The sequence below is a fragment of the Sorex fumeus genome, unplaced genomic scaffold (genome assembly GCF_029834395.1).
Source record: "Sorex fumeus unplaced genomic scaffold, SorFum_2.1 ptg000086l, whole genome shotgun sequence".
NCBI lineage: Eukaryota > Metazoa > Chordata > Mammalia > Eulipotyphla > Soricidae > Sorex > Sorex fumeus.
The window spans coordinates 30363812-30383558 of record NW_026606143.1 but is presented as its reverse complement, the minus strand read 5'-3'; the positions used below and the strand labels follow the sequence as shown (position 1 = coordinate 30383558).

The 19747-nt window shown below is 45.1% G+C and overlaps 2 protein-coding genes across 6 annotated transcripts in view; one reads left to right on the top strand and one right to left on the bottom strand.

Moving 5' to 3' along the window:
- The window catches only part of CNKSR2 (connector enhancer of kinase suppressor of Ras 2), a 269910-nt gene extending 258574 nt beyond the window's left edge, over positions 1-11336 (top strand). For 4 of the 5 annotated variants that reach the window (XM_056131329.1, XM_056131328.1, XM_056131327.1 and 1 more), the window contains 2 exons: positions 8124-8323; positions 10484-11336. In XM_056131329.1, the coding sequence (XP_055987304.1) occupies positions 8124-8323; positions 10484-10705 (422 nt within the window). In that variant the 3' untranslated portion in view covers positions 10706-11336. Of the gene's footprint in view, positions 1-353; positions 1686-8123; positions 8324-10483 lie in introns of those variants that run through there. The other variant, XM_056131330.1, reaches the window with a different exon arrangement.
- Positions 11337-13962: 2626 nt separating this feature from the next.
- On the bottom strand, positions 13963-16758 carry KLHL34 (kelch like family member 34). The gene has a single exon (XM_056131076.1). The coding sequence runs from the start codon at positions 16045-16047 to the stop codon at positions 14023-14025; it is 2025 nt and encodes a 674-aa protein (XP_055987051.1). The 5' UTR covers positions 16048-16758; the 3' UTR covers positions 13963-14022.
- Positions 16759-19747: the final 2989 nt, after the last annotated feature.

The window sequence follows — 19747 nt, the reverse complement described above, 5'->3', positions numbered from 1 at the left end:
GATGGAGAAAACTTTCAACATAAGCCTTTTCTGATTAAAATTATAATTGTACATATACAGGTGTAGAAGTGGGGGAAGACGTAGTTGTGCTGTGTATATTTTGTACATAAGATTGGTGTGTCCTTACAACCAAGCCTGAAGCAAAATAAGTGTTCCATGTACGGCCAAGTAGACTTGCATGCCAACAGAAAGACATGATGGTATTAAAACCATATGCAATTCTAGCCGTAGATTTCTCTTTTTTCTTCATGGGTATTGCATGATGGTATTTCTAATACAGATACTAATATGCTTTGGTGATAATAGCACTCGCAGGTCTTTCATCATATTGTATCACTGCTTTATCATATTAGGCTAATACACTGCGAGAGTTGGTAGAACCTCTCCATGCCAAATCGGATCCACTTCTGTTGGCACTCAACCCATTGGACTCACAGATTGATAAGCTAATGTTTAGAGAATTTAGATCGGAGAGAGTCGGCACGGCACAGACTCAACATCAACCTCTTTCAAGCAACTAAAATGGCCTCGTCCTTGCTGTTTATAACAGAAAACAGACTTTTAAAAAGCTTAGATCATCAAGTGTTTTGGATTGGGGCCCCCCTAAAGGGATATTAAGAGGGGCAGGCCACTCTTAAGAAGAATGCGAGCTTTCTACATTGGGACTAGCATAAGATCAAAGCCAAGCAAGATGGAGCACAGTGACAGAAACCTGCCCTTTCTGTGGGAGAACAGAAAGGGAAGGGTATTGACTGGGGAAGGGCTCTGTGGTGTCACCTCAGTGTGTTCTCCTGACACCGGGAGATGAGAGGGATCAGCTCTGATAACTAGAAAACCCTGGCTGGTTAATGGACACGTGGGTGCGTCTTTAAGTCAAATCAGAGGAAGCAAATTCTGTGTATTAAGTGTATTTTGCATTTTTAAAACTTGACGTGTTGTATTGTACTAAATTAAGTGTTATCTATTAAGGCAAGGTATACACAACCTGCTCTGAAACTTTCGATGTTTATTCTATTATAAAGTGTATTCGGGTACAACACAGAAACTGCTTTCCATGACATTACTGAAGAAACTTCCTTCTGCCAGGCTTTATTAGATTCCTCAGCTAGAATCATAACTTTTCCTTATTTCTTGGCACTTGTAAACAAATGGTGTTGCCTCATAGGACAGGCATGAGCTATTCTTTTCTGTAAACTTTCCTGAATCTATAGGCTATGGTTTTCACTTCTGAAAAAGTATTTTGTCAGGATGTCTTTCAAACTAGCTTCAGATATTATTTAATACTGTGTAACTGGGACCCCTGTGGCTCAATATTGCTTATTTTCTTCTGTAGTGGATGTGAATTTCCTTTATTTAGTTGGATAAGATACTCTGTAATAATTCCAATGCTAATTAATGGATATTTCATACTGTGCAATGAACAGACAAGTTAACATTGTATTTGCAAATGTTTTTTTTTTCCCTCCTGTCACCTCAGTGTGTGGTGTTGCATAATGTGAATACCTGTAAAAATATAAATTACTTAAAAATAAAAAAATGACCAATTGGTATTAGATCTTTTAGATAGCTAAGTACTTGCTATGCTTGATAGTAAATATCTTTCTAAAAAGGAGTTATCTATGCTTCTTTCTCAGAAATGGAATTTGTGTTGTGAATAAAATCACATTGCTCTGCCTTACAATTGCCTCTGTGCTCTAACCATTTTGACGTGTTTTTGAAGTATACATATATATAAATGATGGTTCTGGTGTGTAGAAATCCACCAAAAATTATTGGCTTAAAAAATTAATGGCTATTAATAGTAGTGGGGTTGTCGGGTCATTCTCCCTGTTTAAGTTATAGTAAGTTTAATTATATGAAGAGTTTTTTCTCAGGAAGAAATATAGTGACTACACATTTTCTTTAATTTAACCATCTCTTTAGTTTTAAATTGTCACCCTTTTTTAATTCCTCAGAACCCAGTGCCAGAACTCAGCAGCAGGTCAACTCTATGTCTCTGTTAGTTAAATATTCCAAAAATTCTGTGGGTAAATCTCAAATCTGTCATTTATGTTTGTGATTGTCCTCCAGAGAAGCTTCCCTTCTTTAGGTCAATTAATCAGTGCCAAGGACACCAAGGTTGTGCCATCACCCCTATTTGTCATGAAAGTGAATATAGTACTCAGAAAATTCCACTGCTATTCTATTGGTAGCCTTCAGTCACATGATGTGACAGAAATTACATAAGGAGAATGAAGTATAGACTAACCTTCAGCTGTATCTCTTTCATCACATCCGTGCAAAGTAAGCTTTAGAGATCTAGAATGGGAATTAAGAAACACTAGTTTGGAGAAAGTTAATTTTAGTGAAGCACCAGATCATTCTTACAGGGCTGGGTTTCTCATGTTCTCAAGTGTTTTCTTTGTTTTTTTGCAGTGCTAGGGAATGAAGCCAGGGACTCACACGTGCACGGCAAGTGCTCTACTGCTGAGCTACACCCCCAGCCCCACATGTTCTTAAAAATACATGTAGCCATGTCAGTGATTTACTCAAGCTGTCCCTTTTGAAGACGGAATTTTATAACACTGAAATCAGTTTTATGTTCAGGAGAGAATCATAATTTGCCTAAAAGAAAATAAACAAATTGCTTATGGTTATAAAAAGGTAGTTGATTACAGAATGATGAATAAAATCCAGTTTTTTAGTTTTCTCCTTTTACTTTCTGCTAACATCAAACTGGTCTCCCCAGTTTTACAATGCTAGGCATCACTAGTTGACTTATATAAAAGCATGAATTAAGAGCACTAATATTCAATTATAAAACAATTCAAATTACAGTGTGAACTCTTGAACACACAATAATCTTTAGCATAAAACCTACAAACATCAAGCCCATCTACATTAAATCCATTAAAAAGGAAAAATTGTCATTTTACATATAAATAAGTTGTAAATTATGGTACACTAGTAAATTAGTATTCATAGAAAATATCCCCCCTGTCTCAATGCAAATGTTAATTGCCCTTCATGCCAAGAATAGTGCTTCATATACGTGACACTATTAGCCCGAAAGCCTGAGCGCACTCTGAGTCTGTACAAGCACAAATGCCTCTCACATTTGACTGGTGACTAATGCTACTATGTCCAGCCTTCTCTCCCACTTGTGACAGGCTTTCCCAGCCTTCTGTGCTCATTACACAGCTGTGTTGTGGAAGGAACAACTGTTTCCACAAGGACATCATTGTCCAATTTTATAAGAGCACAGTTCCCTTCCAAAGCATGTTCCAGAACTGATTACCCATTATTGGCTCAGTTCTTAAGAGCCCATTTGGTAGACTCGTTTTATTGTTGTTTTGTTTTCATTTTCCTCTCTCCTTCAACATTGTTGTTGCAGGAGCATGGAAAAGGAGACAATGCCAGAAGGAAAGTGTAGTGGGCCAAGTTTTGTATTCTCTCCCTTATTTGCACCAAATACACATGAATGAAAATGTACAGAACCGCCATAAAAATTAGTTGTGGCTGGAGCAATAATAGCTCAACGGGTAGGGCGTTTGCCTTGCACACGGCCAACCCGAGTTCGATTCCCAGCATCCCATATGGTCCCCCGAGCACCGCCAGGAGTAATTCCTGAGTGCAGAGCCAGGAGTAACCCCTGTGCATCGCCAGGTGTGACCCAAAAAGCCAAAAAAAAATACACAGTCACCTGATAGGAAACCCTTTTGGAGGACTTGGAGTAGGAAGCAAGAAAATAAATCACTAAGTTTAAATGTTGGGTGGAAGAGGCACCAAGAAACGGAAGTGTGATTGAGGCTTATTTAGTGTGCGGTACGGGGTGAGGGTGGGGGTGGATATTTCTACAGGAGCACACATGTGACCCATTGAGGTACAGGAAGAAAAACATTGGCATTCCCTCTCAGGTTTTATATTTCTTCCTTTCTCATTTCTTTTCTGTGTCTGTTTTATACCATACATATCTATGACTCCGGAATAATGCATGCATATAAGTTCTCAACAACAGGAGTGTACTAACCGGGAAGGATGCACAGTGAAAAAGTTTGGAAACCAGTGAGCATGAACGTAAGAAAATACGCCAACCCAAGATCTTTTAGTATTGGAGAAATGAATTATCATCGGCTAATAAGCCATATTCAAGAAATTTCCAACCAACTACTATTTTGAGTTGGCTAATCTTTGAGGCTTTCTTTCTCACTACCTGGAGGTAATATGTCACCTGAAAGAACCAAGCAAGGGACTGTTGTGATGCTCACCACATCCCTAGAGTCACAGTAGTTCAGAGTATAGTCAGAGTGAAAGAATAGTGAGGAGGAAATTCCACCCCTTCTATTTATGACAGCCAGATATGGCCCTCCCTTGGCACAGAGTACAATTTAATTTATCAGTAACTTCATAGTATTCCTTAACTCTATCTGTCTATAAAATGTCATATAGCAAAGAAATATATCTTCTTTGCTCTAACATTGGATTAGAAAAATATGTCTTCTGATAGGATTCATTTCCATGCTGTAAACAGTTTGTAATCAACGAAAAAACTTTGAGGTGTCAGGACTCAAACCCCAGGCCTCACAAAATCAAGGTCTGCCCCACTAAGTCATTTCCCCCATCCTTAGCGAATATAATTTGGGAGAGAATTCATTCCTTCATAGGGCCTGAATAATTAGATATAAATTAAAATGTCATTGTTGCAGCAACACACTTCCTCATTAGGAATCGCAGAAGCTTCCTCTGTAATGTCCTGTGGTTTGCATGTACTCTTCAACGCTTTGCCAACTTTCAGAAAACATTCTTTCAAAATGCAAAAGAGCTGGTTTGGGGCCAGTGTTCCAATGGCTGACATGGCACGTTGAAAGAAAATCAATCAGGAAGCTGACCTCACCAAGTGCTTGCCTCCTCTTCTAAAGCAAGCCTCTGCTAGAAGAAAAGCAAGGGTTTAAGAAAGAGAGAAACCAGAAGAGAAATGAGAAGGAGACGAAGAAGAGGGGAAAAAAAAGAGAAGAAAATTAAGGTGCTTTCATATTTTCGGTTGCAACAGTAGTCCCATTTGACTTACTTGCTATTCAACTGAGGGAAAAAAAACTCAAGGAAACCAATTGCAAATTATAAAAGAAAATAAAGGTCTGTTTTTGTCTTGAATGTTGAGTTCTGTGTTGTTTTGACTGTTGAGCACAGTGAATCAGATTAATAATGTGACTCCGCCCCGCACCCCCTCCTTTAAAGATAAAAGGACTCTTTGTCTAGTCTTACAATGTTAAGTAATTGGTGGCATTTTGTGGTAGCTTGGCATCTCAGTTCTTCATCCTTCCTCATCCCACTACTGTGTCTTGTGGTGTTGCATGTGTAGGATGTGTAGGGGGCGGGGAAGGGAGGCCGTACTCAGCTCTCACAGGAGCTACAGTTCCAATACTATACTTGGAAATGTTTCTGTGTTCCGTCTCATTGTGATTCCTCGTTCAGATGTGCTACCCAGGGATAAAGCCATCCTCAATTCTTCTTACAGCTGTTAAACCAGATTCTTTGTAGAATTAGTTTGTTTTTTACTTGGATGCTCCCACCCACCCACCCTTAACAGCAAGAAGGAAAAATAACTTTCAGTTTTTATTTAATAGCTATGGTTGTCACTTTTATAGTAAATCTCTACTCTTCTGAAAGTAAAGTCACATTGAAACTTGACTTTTCAAAAAATGAGTCATCTCACACAGTGTTCCACAAAATAAAAAGTGGGAAGAAAGAAAACAAAACATACACTCGCTGGAGTGTTAGGTAACAGAGAAGACAGTCATCTTAAATATTTCCTCTGTGAAAATACCTGTGCCTCACTTAAATCCTTGACGTAGAATCTGAATCCCATTTTTCAAGAACTGAAAAACCAATAATACTTCAGGTCACTGACACCTCAACTCTTATCACTCACATCTGTTTCAGACCCCATTTCTGCCCTACCCTGGCTCTGTTAAAGCATTTCTAACTGTGGAGGCAGTTCGCCCGGGAAGCCAGGTTTGACCTCCACTAAATAACTCCTAGGGATCCTTTGCTGACCTAGGATTTTAGGAAGTAGAATTATGTTGCTCAAATCCTTGTTCTTCACAACTCCAATTAGTTCCTTTAAATGACCTCATAGTTTTGTGCCTTCTGACTCCAAAGCATTCTCAGTTAAAAATTTCTGTCTCATTTTAGTCTTGACCTTAACCAGCTCTTCTTAAATAACACTTCTCCCTCTCCCTGACCCTCAAAATCCTGAAGGTGTTGCACATAGTCAAGGAGAAATCAATGCAGAATTGAGAAAGGGGATTTTTTTTAAAAAGATGTTATTTAAGGAAATTTTTATGTCTTAGATATATGTTAGAAAGTTAAAATTCAGCATAGAAGAATTTGTGATGGCATGTGCTGGAAATGATAAGGGATTTTCTAATGGAAGGGCTCAATAATCATACCTGCCACTAGTTGCTAACCTTAGCAGCAGACCAAAATCGAATTGAAAACTTTAATTAAGCTTCTCCTTTTTAACCTGGAAGGTGATCCCTTCAAGTCAAGGCACTGTGGGGGTGGGGGAGCTTATTTCTTTTAAAAAAAATTGAGACGGTTATTTTAAAGGTGTCTCAATCACAAATTCATTAGTACCTACTGTTAAATACACAGTTCAAATAAATACTGACAAAATTGGCAGTATGGAATTCTTATTAAAATAATAGATTGTGGACCCAGACTGCCCGCTGTAGTTCTAGCGCCACTATTTTCCAAATATGGTCTTTGAACAAGGTATTTCCCTACTGCAAAATGAAAAATAGACTTACCCTTAGTATTGTTCTGAGGATTAAATGAGAACTTTGAGTGTTAAGAATTTACCCTTCCACCTGGCACATATAAATGTTAACTAGTATCATTAACTATTAGGAAGTCATCTTTCCCCCCAGGTTTTGGTTTGTTTTTGTTTGGGGACCACACTTGGAGGTATTCTGGAGCTACTTCTGGCTCACTGCTTAGGTATCACTCCTGGCAGTTCTAAGAGAATCATGTGATGCTGGGGATTGAACTCGGGGTCTCTTATATGCAAAACATACACCCAACCCATTGAGCTAGCTTCTAGCCTTTTAAAAAATTAAAACTTTGTCAAAAGCCATAAAATATCCCCACCAACCATAGTGGAATAAACATTATATATGTGCTTCTGGCTTCGATAGAATTATTATTCCTCTAATTGGATTCTTCGGCTCCCTAATAAAGAAACCAGGATATAGCCTTAACCTAGGACTCCATGCAAAATTTGAGTTCATCTTTGTTTATTACTGTTAAGAAAGATATTGCATTATACTTCAGGCAATTAATGAACAATATGGGATTGAATTATTCGTCTAGATCTGAGTTCCTTTCATGAACCAGTCTCCAACTTTTCCTCAAATATTTAACTGAAGTACTGTCTTCCCAAATCTTATAAATACTAAGTAGTTTGTCTTAGTATGTGCCAAATTTTTTATATTTGCATCTAAACAAATACCCATATTTCATCTTAATACAAGCATTACTTATAACAATTTATGATCACTTGGTATATTTATAATGTGGCAGACATTACTATGGCAGTCACATGAAACCTAATAATACTGCATGGCACACTGTTGAAAGATTTTTATAATCAAATATACGTCAAAGAATGCCATTCCATCTGCTATAGTCTGGGGAAATGTAAAATTCAGTTCATTAAGTAATGCTCAACCAGGAGAGATCTATTAATCAGCATTTCTATGCTTAATGATAAGGGATATTTGTTGATGTTTAAAACACTCAATCATGTGCAGGATTGTTTCTGTGTTGTGTTTCTCTCGTACTCGGATTCCTTTAACTTAATGAACTCAAAATATATATGGTGATTTGCTCTTAAGAGATATCTGGTCAGTCAAAGCACCCTATTATTTGATGAGTCTAAAGCAATTGGCTGCCTGTAGCTAATCCTACCAAAGTTAGCCGCAGCTGTGGTTTGGTTTCTTTTTTTGTGTATAAGTATTTCCAGTCATTCATTCGCCTGTTTTTCAGGTGGTTTTTGTTGTGGGTTTATTTTTTTTTCGTATAATTTTGGACTGTCAACTATTTATTACACCATATTCATTTCTCTCTCCTTTTTTGCATTGCAGGTGAAAGTAGGGAAGAACGGGAGTTAGGAAACTCATTGCAAGATTTATACAGGGCACTGGAGCAAGCCAGTCTGTCGCCGCTGGGAGAACATCGCATTTCAACCAAAATGGAATACAAGCTCTCATTTATAAAGAGATGTAATGATCCTGTAATGAACGAAAAACTACACAGGCTGAGGATTCTCAAAAGCACTTTAAAGGTAAGCTGTGACATGGAAGGAGAAAATCCTTTCAAGAGATTGATTCCTGAGCTCAGAATGAAATTACCAGCTACTCTGGGTGAAGGAATGCAAAATGGGCACGGGGTGGGGACGCTAAGTAGCAGCTGAGGCCAAGCTTCCCCATAGAAGTGTATTATTAAAGGAAATAATCTTCACTTTTCATTAATACTTCAAAGCACTAAATGTTATGTGATACAGTACTAGGAGGAAACGGGATGTGAATTTTTATCATAAATGCAGGGCTGGTGTTATCCCTCACTTTTTTCTTTGCCTAAGATAAATATGCCATGTAATAGAATGATTATAGTTAACAAAAGAGCATAGTGTGCATGCAGAATGCATTTGTGGGTGCTAAGACGGTTAGGGTTTTTTTTCCTGACTATTACCTGAAAGATAATCATTTGGAGGGAAGCCACAGTGAATCAAGGCCCGTGTCGAAATTCTATAATTGTCTTGTTTCCACTATGCATTCCCAACTCACACCTTACCTCCATCTTAAACATTTCTGGAAGTTCAGGTGTTTTCTTCAGTCTTTTAATACCACTCACAGATGGGGGTGCAGGTGGTGAGAAACTGGAAATGGAAAAATGAGCCTCTCACTGAGTGTATCTCTGGGAGGGACCTGCACCCTTGGCAATGCAGAGACAAAAAAGAACTATTAGACTGAGGATGTGGCACAGTAATTTCATTAAACAGAAGGTCAAAGGGCTCCTTTTGGAAATATTTCAGATCTATAGTATGCTACCAAAGCTTCCTAATTTTGAAACAGGGGTAAGTATGAAAATCCAAATGTATGATTGGAAAATTTTTCAGGTAGTGGACAGTCTAGTTTTCAGAGGGAATTAGCAATGAGCTGGTGGTCTTACAACTCCATGGGAAACTTAAAGAACTTTGCCTAAGACCAACATTTTTTTCAAACATCTTATTTATTTATTTTGCTTTTTTGGTCACACCCGGCAATGCTCAGGGGTTGCTCCTGGTTCTGCACTCAGGAATTACTCCTGGCGGTGCTTGGAGGACCATATGGGAGGCTGGGGATCGAACCTGGGTCTGATGCTTTACGATCACTCTGGCCCCAAGATCAACATTTTTTAAAGAGACACAGAACAAGCCCCCCCCCCCCGACTCCAGCCGCCCCAGGATCCAGTCCAGATGCTTAGGCATGTTGTCTTCTCTCCCTCCCAACTCTGACTGGCCTGGAAATGGGCCATGTCACTCTCTGCACACTTTCCAGATTCCCCGCTCCTTCCTGGGTTCATCTAAGACAGGAAGGAACTTTGCTTTTCCCCACTCCTCCTCCCTTCCCACTCCAGCCTGAGACACACTGCTTCCACAAGCTGTCACTGCTGTGGTCAACTATACCATAATGAAACTTGTTCTTAACTGAGAACTAGCATAGAAGCGAGGGCCATATTTCCTTTCAGGCCTCAGTGCTACAGAACGAAACCATACATTCTCACAGCAAGAAACATATATCTGTGATCACAGCAGGGCCATGGCCTCTCCTGCTGGGTGCTGGCTGAGGGACTCACCAGGAGATACAGGAAAATGCAAAAATCCCTCAAGAAAGAATGTGTTTCGTCTACTGCTGTGTAAAGCGACCAAAGGGAGTGGTGGCCATGGGGGATTGACTAAGGAGAAAACACTTTTTCCCCCGATAGCTGAAGGGTAGATTTAAGGGATGAGAGACAGGGGATCAGAGAGACACTACAGCAGGTAGGGCATTTGCCTTGCATGTGGCCCACCCAGGTAGGATCCCGGCATTCCATATGGTCCCCTGAGCACCGTCAGGAGTGATTCCTGAGTACAGAGCTAGGAGCAACCCCTGAGCATCACCAGGTGTGACTCAGAAAGCTAAATAAAAAAAAGAGATGAGAGACATTTGAACTGGATCTTAATGAAGATTTCCAAAGGCAAAGATGGAAAATAGGACAAGAAGAAAATTAAGCAAATGAAGAGACAAAGTGTGGAAATCCAAGTTCTAGAACATGCTGGAGGATTTGATTCTAAATGACTGAATTTGAATAAACCAGAGCTGTCTCCAGTGGGCTTCTACATCTCTTGCCTATTAAATTTTTTATATGAAACTGAAATACAAGTTTTCCCCTGCCTTGACTATTGAATCCTTTTGCTTTTCAGGCCAGAGAAGGAGAAGTTGCCGTTATTGATAAAGTCCTAGACAATCCCGACTTGACATCAAAAGAATTCCAACAGTGGAAACAGATGTACCTTGATCTTTTCTTGGATATCTGTCAAAACACCAACACCACCTCAAACGATCCATTAAGTATTTCTTCTGAAGTAGATGCAATCACTCCCTCTCTGACACACACTCATTCATACATTGAAACGCATGTGTAAGTGTATTCTGCCTTCAGGCCTTGTACCTTCCGGTACATTGAACAAATAGATAAGGTAGTCTTTCGATCGATGTATGGGACACTTGACAAGCTATACTTCAGTGTTACCACACTATATGAAACAAACCATATATGGTCATAATACCGCTGTCTTTAATGAGCATTTGTATATTTTATATGCAGGTAGTGCTCAGCTTATGTTTACCGTGTGCAAAATCAACTGTCCTTAATGACTTAAAATTAACTTTTGCAAACAATTCTGAAGACAGGTGGTCTTCAAGTCGTCAAACAACAACAAAAAAGGCAGTTTTCTATCTAAGGTCATCTTTTCTCCCTTTAAGTTAATTTTATATAAACAGACTTCAAAAGGAAATCACATTTTTTCAGATGCAGATATCCTTGTGGGTGGGAAAGAATTTAAACCTTTTTTATATTTATTAAAGTGATCTAAGAATTTTCTTAAACATTGCACAAAGTTTAATGCTGTAGTTTTATTTTTGTGAAATGTAGATGCGCATACAAGAGTTAAAGCAAACTAGAAGAGCATCACCATAAGAAAAGTTCAGGTAACTAGTATTCGTCTTAATAGTCTGTTAACTTGTGAAAGCTGGTTAATAGAAATAGTATTCCAAAACTTAATGGGGACACTTAATGGTGTATCAGGGCAAAGCTTTGTAAGATGTTTTTGTAACTAAGACCAAAACTGAAGATAGAGCTGCTTTATTTTCTTGGTTTAAATCTTCCTTTATTTTTGTAGCGATGAAATACTGATTGTGTACAGAGGAATTTGAGAGTGGTTTTTTAAAACACACTTTACTCACCCGGAGAGGCAGCTAACAGATTATCTATATGATTTCAGCCCCGACTCATGTTTTCAAACACCAACGCTTACAAAACTGCAAGGTATCAACCGAAATGAATCAACTTCCCAGTTCTCACCCTAGTCCATTGATGAAATGCATGTGATTTCATCAGGCAGGGAAGTGAAATATATGTAGTTATAGCCAGTACGTGTCACACTATAGAAAACACGGTTGAAAACCGGAGACGGGCCGCTCTCCTCAGGAGTAGAGGATCGCGGTCACTCAGCGATCTGACTCACTGAATTCTGAGAGAAACCAATGATAGAGGTTTTGCCTAGCTACATGAATTGTTCCATAGGGTGGATGAAGTCTCTTACAAAGTCCTCTTCATATTTCCGTGTATAAGCATCTCGTTTTTGAAAGTGATCACAGCATGATAATGACTGTGCTGCTTCTTAGTGTCTGGCTGCATAACATACAAGTCACATTTTGCTGTTTTGTTAAGGAGGAGGAGGGATCCTCCGTGACTATTCTATATCCTAAAAACTACTTCTAATCAGCTTTATACTGTGGCCTGTACAGCTCAGTGAATGTACTTTCATCTCTAAGAGTTCCGATGTACGCCAGTGAATATTTTTGCTGTAGAGGAAAAAGTGGGAACTCCACAGCGGGGACCTTTTTCTTTGCTTTTGAAACCACCATTGACTCACTATCGTTTTGCAGACTTTGCACAACTGTACAGGAGAGTGGCCTTTGTACAGCACATTTTCAGTAATCCTATATTTAGTCAAATGGATGCGAAATCATGTATTCATGTTTGTATGGAATTTTGGGTCCAGTGTAATATTTTTATCATTTAAAAAAATCTATTTGTAAAAAAAAACATTTATTTACTGCATGGATATTGACACACATTCAATTTGTGGGATTTTGTATATGTAAAAAAAAAAACAAAAAACAAAACAAAAACCTCTTGTCCTAAACTGAAGTGTGCTTGTTACAGGTGTTTAGACTTGCTGTTTACTAGACCAAATGTATACATTCACTTAAAAATATCTGTACGTGATGGATGTGCAGTGCGCACATGGCCTGATTGGGCCCCGCAGCTGCCCTGTATGCGGCAAGCCGTGATAGAAAATCCGGCTGTGTCGCTCTTAAGCAACTTTTACCTTTGTAAAGTCAGCTCTGTGGTTTTAAATGGTAAAAATTGAACTAATGAATTTTCAAAAGACTCGTGGCTAGCCTAGCATGAAAGAGACCTTTTAACACTATATAGCTGTACATTTGATTGCATTCATTTCAAATCTAGGAGGCAGTGCTATAAACTCAAGTTTGATCAATTCAGCTCTTCGCGAAGCCCCAGAAAGCACCTGCTTTATTCACGCAGAGCGCTCACCACCTTGCTTTGTGACCTGATCACATGGCCACCTTCTCCCCTCCCAATCCCAGGGCCCAGTTCTAACTTCACCAGGTTGGTGGCACAAGCCCAGAGCGGCAGCTGTTTCAGTGTATGCAGACGCATTCTCGGACACCCCAAACTGAACTGGATTCCCACTGATCTCAAGCAAACTTTCAACCTTTCATTCCTTTTCCTTTCTCTCTGATGCTTTGGGGAACGCAGGGGGTGCAGAGGAGAAGAGATTGGCAAAAATTAAGGCTTTGTTTTTTTTTTTACAACTGTTACCCTACAGTAGAATCAACATTTAAAGAGGATGAAAGAAATAGGGTTTTGTTTGGTTTTGTTAGATCCATTTAGCCAGAGGAGCTTGAGTTTTAAGGCCAAGGGTTGCTTCAATAAGCATTCAATTTTGAAAGACAAAAAAGAGATAGTCATCCGCATACTTAAGCTTACACAAATCTTGACTGGAAGTTGTGATGAACCTCCAAGGAAATGAAATGAAACTCAAAGCCTAAAGCCAGATCCAAAGCAAACTAGCAGTAGGGACGAGGGGGTGGGGACTTAATCTGGGATCATTTTCTCCCCCAAAGAAAGGGTGAAGGTGCGCTTTCCTTTGAGACTTCTTTCCATCTCATTTCCATTATTCCACCCATCAGAGCAGACCTATAGGCTCTTCCCGGAAGTTGCAGCTGTCTACCAGGGCACTTGCCCTCCCCTCTTTATTCAGATGACTACGATCTCTATGACTATTGCACCCTTTAAAACTAACAATCGTCTGTTCTGTGTGTAGCGTCTTGTGGCCCTGTTTTTCTGGCCTTTTTCGCTTGTTTGGCGCAAAAGTTATCACTGTCAAGCTCTTAACGAATTATTTTAATCTAGGGAAATGGGGCCACGATTTTGTTTGGAAAATCCATCTCTCACCCCACCTGAGCCCTTATAAACCCTCCACTCGCGGAGCGGCTTCCTGTTCCTTTGCTTTGACCCCTCCGCTCCCCCATTCTCCACTGAAGGGCAACCGTTTGCCGCCTTCAACCCTGAGCTGCCGGCGACCCCCAGGCGTCGCTTGCTCTGCACCTGGTCCAGAGCCGCTTCCTTTCTTGCCACTCCTCGGTGGCCCTAGCCTGTGAAGTCCAGCGCCAGGTCGGGCGCCTCTGCGGACTCTTGGTCCCCGTCATCCGCGCCCTCGGCCAGCTGCAGCACTGCACACTGCAGGCCGCTCCAGGCCCAGGGCAGCTCGCAGCCGATGTCCTCCCAGCGGTCCAGGTCCAGGTCGTAGCCCACCACGTTGCGGGTGGGCACCTGGTGCGAGTCCCGCCACTTGAGGCCGCCCAACAGCAGCGCTGTCTCCTCCACCACCGCCAGCCCATAGCAGAAGCGGTCGTAGGGCAGCGGCCGCAGGCGAGTCCACTGATCGCTGGCGGGGTCATAGCGCTCGATCTCGGAGAAGGGCTCGTAGCGGCCCAGGAAGGCGAACACCGCGCCGCGCAGCGCTGCCATGTGATGCCCGAAGCGGGCGGTGCCCATGGGGGCCCTCTTACTCCACGCGTGCTCCCCCGAGCCCAGGACGTACACGTCCCGGAGGCTGTTCCCGCCGGCCTCGCCGCCGCCGGCCTTGCCGCCGGAGATGTAGACCGCGCCGCGCTCCCCGACAGCGCCCGCGTGGCCGTGCAGGGGCCGGGGCAGCGCCGCCGCCTCCGTCCAGCGGTCCCAGCGCAGGTCGTATCTCTCCACCGAGGCCAGCGCCTCGCCGCCCGCGCCCAGACCCCCCACGGCCAGGAGCCCGTCGGCCACGGCGCCGCACCAGAAGTGGGCCCGCGCCTCCCGCATCGCGGGCACCGCCGTCCAGGCGTGAAAACGCGGGTCGTAGCGGTGCACGTGGGCGGTGACCGCTCGCGGGCCTGCGGCCCCGGGTGCACACTCCCCGCCCGATGGGCTCTCCCCGCCCAGCACGAACAGGAAATTGCCCACGACGCACACGCAGTGCCCCAGCAGCGGCGCTGGCAGCCGCGTGAGACTGTGCCAGCGATGGTTGTACACGTCGAAGGCCACCACGTCTCGGGTGAGCTCCCACTCCTCCTCCCTGACCTCGTCCTCTTCCTCCGGGCCCGCCTCCACCTCTCCCTCCACCTCCTCCTCCTCCTCCTCCTCCTCCTCTCCCTCCTCCCCCTCCTCCTCGTCTCCCTCTCCCGCTGCCTCGGGCTCCGGGGCAGGGACCCTACGCGCCGCCGCCGCTCTCTGCCGGGCCTGCAGCTCCTCCGCCGCCAGCTCCCGAGCCCTGCGCCCCCCGAGCAACAGGATGCGGGTTTGGGGGCTCCGCACGCTCGTCTGCTCGCCCTGTAGCAGCGGCTGGCGGGAAGGCGCCGTGTGGTAGTTGAGGGCTTGGATGATGAGGCACTTGATGCGGGTGGGCAACACCAGGCCGCTGCCCGAGTAGACGCGCCGCAGCAGATGGGCGGGCACCAGGCCGAAGCGGATGCGCTCGAGCAGCTCGTTGCAGTGCGTCAGGCGTTGGGCTTGGGGCTCCTGCCTTAGCCAGGCCAGAGCCAGGCCGAGGAGCCGAGCCTCAGGCACTCGCGTCACCTCTGGGGCGCCCAATACGACTTTGAACGACGCAGGGTTGAGCTCCAGCAGGCCCGCGGGCCCCGGGCCCCGGGCTATAAGGTCCCGCAGATGGCGCACGATGCAGCGTTCGGCGGCGCCCAGGGTGTGCGTCAGCCCAAAGCGCGCCGCCACGTTGGCGACGAAGCAGCAATTGTCAGGGGCCAGCTGACGCTCCAGGTAGCGGCCGCACAGCCCCAGGGCCTCGGTGACCTGCAGGTAGCTGGCAGCCTCCAGCGTGTCCTCCAAGGTGTCCAGGGAGAGTGGCAGCCAGGCTGTGTAGATGAAGTCCAGCAGGCGCTGCAGGCCGGCCGCCGACGGCACGTGCAGGTGGATCACGCGTTCCCGGGACTCCCGGGTGTGGCTTTTGAACAGGGCCCTAAAGTAGTCGCTGGAGCATGCGAGGAGAGAGCGGTGCGCCGGGAACTCAGTGCCCTGGGCTTCCAGCGTCACGTCGCACAGGAAGCCCTCGGCTCGCAGGGCCTGGTAGCCGGTGAGCAGCGCGCCGCCGTGCGCTTTGCAGTACGAGAGGAAGTAACTCATGGTGCCCAGCGTGGGAAACGGCCGCGCCGGACGGGGAGCAGCAGGGCACGGAGCCCCTAGCAGGCGCCCGTCTTAGCCTGCTCAGTTTCAAGCTCAAGGCTCCTGCCTCCAGGACTGCGGGTCGCCCCGTGTCCTCTGAGCAAGTTCATTGGGAACGGTTTTCAGAAGCCCCTAGGAAAGGAGGCCACGGAGGGTGGAGTCTCCCGCGGGGGTGGGGGTGCAGGCTTTGGTTTCTGAGGCTCCCAGTGCGTGGGCCAAAGCTCCCTCCCGGTCCCAGCTCGGGGAGCCCCCAAAGGCATACCAAGGGCCGTGGTGGCCACACACCATCACCTGGAAGGGCCAAGCCAGGGTACCTGCTGGATCTCCGACGGCCCCGAGGTGCAGACGTGGCCCGGCTCAGGGGCCGCCCGGGAGTGCAGGGAGAGCGTTCTGACCTCCCGGGGTGGACGAGGAGGACGGGTTCTGCGGGCATCTGCGACAGCGGGGACAACTGGCCGCGGGGCAGGGGGGTGAGCGTGTTCCGCGCCGAGGATCACATCAAAGCCTGGGGGATTAGAGAAGGGGGGGGCGCGGGTCAGCGTGGCGGGTCGGAGGCGTGATTGGACGCCGCACATAACATGCCCGTAGCTCACCGCGACAGGAATAGCGCGGCCTCGGCGTGGGGCCGCCCCGCCCAGCGCCACCCTAGGGCCAAGGGCCGCCAAGCGGGAGGAAGCGGGCTCGGACCCCGGCAGCCGCCTCGGGGACGGGCCGCGGCTCACGCAACTAGGGAGTTGGTCGAGGGAGACTGGGAGGGGCACAGAGCGGAGAAGACCCGGGCCCCTGGCAGGGGCTCGCGGCGGGGGGGCAGGGGGCCCCCTGATTCCTGGCTGGAGACTTTCCGCCTGGGGGAGCCCCTTAATGAACGCGCGTGAGCGGGGATTAGGCGGCGACTTTGCGCGGTCACAGCCAGGAGCGGCTGCGCGGGGCAGCGCCCCTGTGGCGCTCACCCCAGAGGTGCCGGCCCTGCGCGGGGTCCCCTGCGCGCCTCGCGCCCCTAGCGGCGCCTTTGACCTGCCTCGGTCAGGGGAGTGCTCCCACCTCCCCACCCCTGCCGAGTGCTCCCTTCCTGTTCTCAGGCCGGGCCGCGTGGAACCTGGAGCCGACGGGAGTTTTTCTGCCTTTGATAGCCTATGAGAAAAGCTTTTCATTTCCAATTTCTCTTCCCGACAGTCATATCTAATTGCTGCCTGCTCCAACTTCAGTGCCAGGGCGAGATAATGGGCAGGCAGGTTGCCAGGCTCGGGGAGCGGCAGTTTTCTCGTTTCTTTTTGCTCAGGATGTTATTTTGATAAGATGTACCCCGCACAGAAATGATGACCCCATTCTGCAGACATTAGGAAAGTATTTCTCCATCTCTTCCAGCCTGCCTTTAAATAACTAAATGATTAATATAACTGTTCTTTCGGGCCGATTTGGAGGCTTCTGTGTGCTCTGCATTTATCTAGAATTGATTTTTTTTATTTCTAATGCAACCCCTCTGGCAATTTGTTTTGTGAAGCTATTGAGAGCATCAGAAATAACTTCCATTTCTGACCATTGCGGTTGTAATCTTATAATGGGACGTGGGCCTCAGGAAAGTCCTGGGAAGGATAAAATTCGATCATTTTCTGCCAGCTAGGCCATTTGTACTTAGGTCTCCAACTAGAGGCAATTCTTGAAATGACTTTTTTTCCTTTGGTTTTGGGGACACACCTGGCGGCAGTGCTTGGGACTGACTCCTGGCTCTGTGCTCAAAGGGTCACTCTAAGATTTTGCTTTCTTGTCAAAGATAGGTCTGTTGAATGACTTAAAGTAACCAAATAAGAAAATGTAGACAGTGGCTCAGGTCAAGAATTAGCTTAAATCTCAGTGGCTAAAAGTATTCCAGATTGAGTTACTGGTATTATAGTTGGAGAAGGGTCAGAGGGGGTGCTGTTTATTTGGTTGTGTTTTAAAGTACTTACAATGCTTAGCTAAAAAAGAACATGCCAGTTTAGTTCACTTTACAGTGGCCTGTATATTGAAATTAAATGGCCTTTACTCAACCTAATAGAATTTTGCTAGAAGTGATCTTTGAGTTCATTTGGCCAAATCCTCTCTCTTCCCTCTGCATGTTCCTGTTTGTTCTTTTACACACACATGACACATGAACCCCAGAGACAGTGCAGTTTGTCAGGGTGACTGGGATATTGAGTTACAGCATCTGGACCAAAATCCAGGACTCCCTCCCCAGTATATTATGTGGCCTAGTGTAAGAGAAAAAGAAAACAGTGCAACACAGATTTCAACCAAATTTCAGGTTGACAAAGCTTCAATGGGGGTTTTTTAATCACATTTTAAACTCTGAAACCGAATCATATCTCATCATAATTGTCCACCCCCATGAGTTCATGTTGAGTCGAAAATGTCACACTGTAGAATAAAGATGCTGTGGAAAACTTGACATCAAAAATCCAATGTGGCATAACAAATACATGTTGATTGCCTGCCCAGCTTGCCTCCTTTTCATAGTGTATGCCTTTGAAGGTCCGAAGTGTTAACTGAGAACTGTTCATATTAGATGTGCTTACAAGGTCTCATTTAGAAACTTTTAATGTAAACCCATCCGAGAACATCCTGTCAATTGAGTAATGTTTATGGAAAGTATTGATATTTTCATTTCTGTGCAATATGAAGTGTGATAAATAAAATTTCCGTGTGTGCTACTTTACGGTGGGTGTGTCTTTAGTTGGAGTCTCACGGAAGAGATCCTAGAATCCAACCAGAACTCACAGTGATGAGCAGATGTCGTAGCAGGTGATCCCTATATGGCAAATGATCTGCTTAAGGCTCGCCTTGCCCCTTTAGGCCATAGACTCCTAGAGGGCAGTACTATTGCATCGCCTCCCCCGACTCTTGACAACTTCTTTGACATAGCTCATGACTCGAATAGAGAGATGAGCCTCTCGGTGGTAGGAGGGAGGGCACCATCAGTGGGTTGACTAGGACAGTTGCTTCTCTTTGGTTTTCTCTATTCCCACCACACAAAGGAGATCGAAGAAGCTTCTTAGTCAGACTATGAGCTTATATCTCTAGGAATCTAGTGGTTAGCTATTGGTGGTTCTTGAGTGGGGAGTCTGTAGACTTTACTGAGAAAGCCAGACCACCTTTTCCGGCCCCCCACCATATCCTGGTGCTGTCCAAGTCCTCTACCAGCCCAACTGCATGGACTCTTAGCCTCTGGTCCCATCATTGCGTCCACAACATGGAAGCAGAATCAGAAGCCTCAGCAACAACTCTAGCCCCAGTGTATCTGGTGGATTCTGCTGGGGGCCCCACTAAGCATTCCAGTGTGTCTGTTGGCACCTGAAGTTGTCCTTAATCCTCCCACTCCCCATAGAGACCCCTTATCAGGACTGTGACCAGCTTTTGGCTATTCCTAACACACTCCTGCACCTCCAGTGACAGACCTAGAACCAAAGTCCTCAAAGTACCCACCTGACTTCCCACATATCACATGGGAAGATGCCAATGCCAGCAGCATTGTGACCCATAATGCTGGTGTCATTATGGGTCACCCATAGTGACCAATCCTCCTAATCCAATTATACATTAAGAGGAAATTAGGTTGTTTCCACATATTAGCTGTTGTACATAGTGCAGCAGTGGCACTGGGGTGGGTATAACTTTTCCACCTGCT